This window comes from Cenococcum geophilum (assembly GCF_001692895.1).
Source record: "Cenococcum geophilum 1.58 unplaced genomic scaffold K441scaffold_2, whole genome shotgun sequence".
Classification (NCBI taxonomy): Eukaryota; Fungi; Ascomycota; class Dothideomycetes; order Gloniales; family Gloniaceae; genus Cenococcum; species Cenococcum geophilum.
This window is the reverse complement of record NW_027137560.1, coordinates 5,636,448-5,642,543: the sequence shown is the minus strand read 5'-3', so window position 1 is coordinate 5,642,543 and position 6,096 is coordinate 5,636,448. Positions and strand designations below refer to the sequence as shown.

At 35.9% G+C, this 6,096-nt stretch overlaps 1 protein-coding gene across 1 annotated transcript; it reads left to right on the top strand.

Moving 5' to 3' along the window:
• Positions 1-364: 364 nt before the first annotated feature.
• Positions 365-950, top strand: K441DRAFT_534165 (uncharacterized protein; the record flags this gene model as incomplete). Its single annotated transcript, XM_067642319.1, has 3 exons — positions 365-471; positions 519-591; positions 723-950. Coding segments are annotated over 3 exons (408 nt in total), but the record flags the coding sequence as incomplete, so codon positions are not given.
• Between the last annotated feature and the right edge of the window lie 5,146 nt (positions 951-6,096).

The following is a 6,096-nucleotide window of genomic DNA, read 5'->3' as shown; positions in this document are numbered from 1 at the left end:
GATTATAGTAAATGCTGCCTTTTTTAGGAAAATAAATCCTAATTACGCTAGACTAAAGGTCGACAAAGAAGACGATATAGATTTAATTCTACTACTTAACCTTTTTTACCCTAGCTAGCCGCTACCTAAGCGGGTTAGGAGCACTAGCTTAAAACCTACTAACTTAACTAAGGATAATTTGCTTATTTATAGCCCTACTATACCTAGGTTCAGCCTTAGTGAAAAGATATAAAATAGGGTATATCTTTTCTACTAGTAGCTGTCGAGCTAATCTATAGATATAGCGAAATTTCTAGTTACTAGTATTAACGAGACCTAATAGTCCTCTGCACCTTTTAATTACCTAACTATCCTAGAGAAGTAGAAGGATATTATTATAGCTCTTACTAAAGCCCGTACTAATCTAGCGAACGGGTTTAAATTTAACAACTTTATTACTAGAAAAGGTCGCGGTCTAGTTATACTCTTACAGTATAGTTCCTAGAATTTTTATCTCTCTATTTACTTATATACACTAGCAGCTCTCTAGGACTAGGAAAGACGCTTACGGCCAAAACTATCGCTAAACATCTTAAACAGCCACTTTATTTAGTGCGTAATCTCTACCTCCTTTTACCTAATACCTTCTAACTCTGTAGATCTCCGCCGGTAAATTAAGCACTAAAGTAGGATTACTAGAAGGGCAACTTTTAGATATCTTTTAGATCGCTAGTTATTAAAAGGTAATCCTTTTTTTAGATAAAGCAGATATCTATTTTAAGCGGCGTTTGTCTTATAACCTATCTTATAACAGCCTTGTAACCATATTTCTCCGCAAGCTAGAATATCTAAAAGGGATCCTATTCTTAACGATAAACTATATATCCGAATTTAACGAAGCGATTCTTAGCCAAGTCTATCTTATACTAAAATACAATAAGTTAAGTAGCGACGCAAGGAAGCAGATCTAGGGCCATTTTCTTTCCTAATCGCGCACCTTTTATAGAGCCCCATATATACATAATAAGGAGTTAGAACGGTTAGTTAGTAGTAAGCTTAATAGGCGGCAGGTAAGGCGCCTTAACTATATATTAAATTAATCTACTAACTAAGAACTCCTTAGATTAAGAATGCTATTTTTACGGCCCACGCGCTAGCTATAAAGGAGAAGTATAGAATATAGTTTATATACCTTTTTAAAGCTCTAACTATAAGCGAGAAGTTTATACGTAAGTTTAATAGGGCGGAATATATTACTAGCCTATACGGTTAAGGATTCCGTAAAAGTCTTAAGGAATTCCAGTCATTTAGGTAAGTTAGCTATAAAGAAGAGACCTAGCTAAATCTAAATAGGGAATTATAAAGCCGCTCTTTATAGAAGCTAGTTAGGCTAAGTTCTATAGCTAATAATTTATATCGTTTTTAGAGGTCAATTATAGAAGTGTTCTATCTAAAGTTATAGCGCTAGTAGTAAAGAACCTTAAGCGCAAAGATGCTAGAAATCGCTTACTTATTAGCTAATTATAATACCTAATTATACTAAGCTAATCTAATCCACCTAGCTAATAATAGGATGCTAGTTTAGAACTAAACCCCTAACGCCAAGCAGCCTAATACCTTGCGCTAAAGGAAAGGAACTAAAATAGGTATTAAAAGCTAAGCCCTAATTTATTTCTTTTAACCTTTAACATAAACCCATCTATCCCGCGAGTATATTATATAGTTCTTTACACAACTGGCTTCCCTAAAATGTTTACAACTTAACTTTTTAGCACAGCTATGCTAAGACAAGGCTAAGCAAACGCTTTACTATTTCCAGCGAAGCTTGAAACACTATTAGTAGGGAGCAACTAGATAGCTATTTTTTAATAAACCTAATAACTAGCAGCATGCTAAGCGGAATCCGGTTAAAGAAGCTAGGATAGCGTAGTTAAGTTATTAGGATAACGTTAAGTAAAGATAAGCATGCTATATTATAGATTTTAGGCAAAGTCCGAGTTCTATAGTTTTAGTTTTAGGGTATCTAAATGCTAAGGCCGCTAAACTTTATTTTTAGATATTAAAGGGGACACTTTTAGAACCTAGAAGAAATAGACAATAAACTACTACCCTAGTTGGTACTTTTGATTAAAGCTGCTCCGTACGTCCTATATAGGGTATTGTCCCCAAATGCTAAGCTTATAGCTGTTAGGCCTATATTTATACTAACTTCTAAAAAGTAAGACAAGCCCTATATTGGTTTAGAACTAGTAAAGCTAAAGATTCCTAACATTACAATTAATAATGCTAAAGAGAAATAGGTAGAAAAAGAAGACGCTAGCAGCTATAGTATATACTAGGGTAATCTTAGTTATAACCTAGAGTAGAGGTATGACTAATAGATATAAAAAAGAGGCTAGGGTAGTTACGGTAGTAAATATAGATTCTAGCCTAAGAATAAAAGTAGTTCTAAATTTAGGACCTTAGACTAGAGTAAAAAAGGAGGAGGTACTAGATCTAGGAACTAGTAGGCTAAGAATAAAACTAGTCCTATATCTAGAAACTTAGATACTTAGATATAAGGGCTGCCTTATAAATTTTAGTAGACGTAATTAGACTTATATAGGCCTTAAAGGTTACTAAGAATGGTAAATAGTAAGCATACTAGCACTTTAGAGAGCGTTTATAAATTAAAGCTAGTAATAAGTCTGGCCAAGACCTTATAGGTTAAATTAGTATCCGTATATTAACTAGTAGTAATACTAAGGCTCTAATACAATTTCTACGCTGCCTACGCTTAATATTAAACCGTAACTTACGCCAAGACTATTCGAATCTGTAAAAGCTTTCTGCCTACGCCTACCTTATTATTATAATCTAAGTAAAACATTTTACTAATACCCAACTTCTAATCCTTCTCCTTAGCGAAGTTTTCCACGCCGCCTAACTAACCTATTTATCGGCTTATTATTATCTAGATAGTCGTTAGCGTCCCTATCCTCTTTTTAGCACTATATTTAGTGATCTAGCCTTTATAGAGGTCCGGGCCGGGTTAGATCAGCTCTATAGAAGTTATAGAGCTTATATAGGCTATTTTTAAAGTTAGCTGTGTTATACCACTTCGGATCGTCATCGTAGCTAAGCCATTTTACGTGGTATTTAAGCTTTTTTCTAAAGATACGGGCTCCTAGAACTTGCTCAACCTTATATTTATCTTCTTTATCCCCTTAGGTAAAAAGAGCCAGGTCGGACTAGGGGCGCGCCACTAGAGCGCAATTAAGCTAAAGTTTAGGCCATAACTCCTTATAAAAGTTTGTGCTCTGGAAATTATTATTTTACTTATTTACTTTAGCTTCTCTAGTCTCCGAAAACGTAATATCGTCTATTTATCTGTTAATTTGTGGGTAATTGCTCTCTAGATAGTTAATCTCACTAACGTGCTCCTAATCCTTATTAATAGCTCCGTTACTAAGAGCATCTTTATTATCGAGACTATTCTCCAATTCGCCACACTACGAGGATAGTGGCGTATTATCTTCGCTTTTGTTTTAATCTGATATGATTTTTAGGATTAGCGAGGAGCCTAAGTTAGTAGAAGATAGGGCTTTAACTAGAGTAGGATAGGATATTAACCTCTTCCCTTAGTTCTAAAACGTATTACTTTTATCAATAAATTTATATTTTAGATCTTCCGTTTTCTATCTTAATAGCCGCCTCCTACTAACGTATATCCGCTTAGCTAGTCTAGCTCTTCCTTTACCTACTAACTTAGACCTTTTAAGAGTACTCCTAAAATCGATATAATAGACGTCTTTAAGATGAAACTGGAGCTCCTATAATGACGTAAATAACTTTCCACAATAGAGCTTGCGTAGAGGGTATACTGGCGACTTAGAATCTTCGAAATGCTAATTATAGATATAGTCTTTCTATTTAGCCGTCTTGGGGAACTGCCGTATTCGTATTTTAGCGGGTAGAGACTTATTGCCTAAATAGTTAGGATAGAACCCCGGAGCAGCAAGTGTTCCTCCGTAGATTAGTGGGTTGTACTACGTAGGGATTATTTTAGGCTTATCTAAATAGGCTTGGTAATAAGCGTTTTATTCCTTTTAGTTAATAAACTATCTACTATAGAGGAAGCAAAACTTTACGAACTCGTGACTTTTCTTAAGCCACTTCTAATAGTAACTGTGTATATGTTTCTACCGTGTAGTAGCCGGTTAACTATTAGAAATTCTCTAATTAGACGCCATATTATAAATAATAGGTAGGGTTGTATACCTATAAATCTTTCGCGTAAAGCCTGTTTTTGGATAATGGCATTTGTCCAGCTTAAGACCTAGTTAGAATACTACTTCCTCTTCTTATAAATAGAGCTTAATTAGATCTTGGAGAACAGTCTTGCCTATATCGCTATATATAGTGGCCTTAATAAATATACTAGACGCTAGATGGTCGCGCACTGGTATAAGTTTACGCGCTCGTCGGAATATAGTTCTGTAACGGCCGGTGCATTCTTTTATATAGGCGTCGACTTTGCTCGCGGGTCGAGTAGGCTGTTTTCCCCGATACCTATAAAGCGCTTCCGAAATTAGCTTTTGTTTCCGGGCTTGCAACTCTTTGCGTTTATTCTTTAATAGTGCGTCATCTAAAGAAAGATCCTTAAGTTTCGCTTTAATGTCCTTGAACTCGGCGCTCTGCTTAAGCTTATGCCGCTTTTCTGCTGGCAGTGACTGCTATAGCTTTGGGTTCCGAGTGATAAGCAAGGAACGGAAAAGGTCCGCAATGTCCGTGCGATGGTCTTTGTCGTGGAAGAAGGTTGCCTAACCGTCCACTCCGGCATTGTTGGCTGCGTAATAATTACGATACACCGCTGGGTCACGCTGTCCGCCCTGTTTTATTTTTATATCCTATAAATAATTTCTGTCTGCATATAGTATAAGTTGGGTATATAGAGTACTATAGAACAGTATATATACCAGTAAGGATTAGACCCTCCGCTCTGAAATTATATACCATTAGGGGTTCGTTATAGCCGGCACGAAAGCCCTATTCTCGAAAATATCGGCCGAATGCGCTTGCGGTCTCTATCTTCCCATTACTTCCCTTAAAGAACGGCAGGTCCCAGATACTTAGGTTCCAGTAGAGTTAAATTATTTACTTATCTTCTGGAGGTTCTAGTGCCAGAACCTCGTCTATTAACTTGTAATCTCTAAATGCATTTCTTGCTATATATATAGCGACTATTATAAGTATTAGATTACAAAATAGCGGGTAAGTCTTAACACCTTTATATATAACGTGTGCTCTGGTCTATTCCACAATTAGCGTTAGGTGCGTATATAATAAGGATTAATTTTACCTCTTATCTAGAGTGAACGTTATGTACTTTACGTCTTGCTGGAGTTGTATAGCAAATTCTATATTACCGCACTTATTGTAAAAGATAGTAAAGATTATGTCCTAACCCGTCGCTGTTAGTTTATATAGGCTACTTTAAAACGGACTTATTTAAAAGCGTAAGCCCCTACCAGATCAAGGCGATATATAAATTCTACGTATTCGCTAATTCTTAAAGTGCTGAAAATATAGGCTATAATAAGAGCCTATATCTTAACTCTACGCCGCGGCTTTAGAAGTATAAATTAATTATTCTTCTACCACTGTGTTCCTAGGTAAAGAAAATGAATTTACGAGCCGTATCGCCGCAGTCTCTTTTTAAAGGGCAGCTTAAGGATGTTATATAGCTTGTACTTAATAAACTATCCTATATAATTAGTACTAATGCTATAAAACGCCTAGCTGGCCGTAGTTGACTTATATTTAAGGTGGATAGCGTTACGTTTAGGCCTATTACCTTCACTAGCTCCTTTTTCTCCCCCTTTTTATTTTTCTTCTTATTTTCCTGTTCCTCCTCTATCCTAGCTCGCCTCTAGCTAGCGGTGAAGTCTTTATAGTACTGGACTACGGTTTACAAGCCTGGCTTTTTATTACTATACTTACCCTTAATTCTAAGCGCAATAGACATAATATAGTCCTTAAACATCTTAATATTATTTAGACTTACTCCTGGATTTAACTTCTTATATTTGGTGTTAAAATTTTATATTAGTGAGGTGTGCTGGGCTTAGAGATACT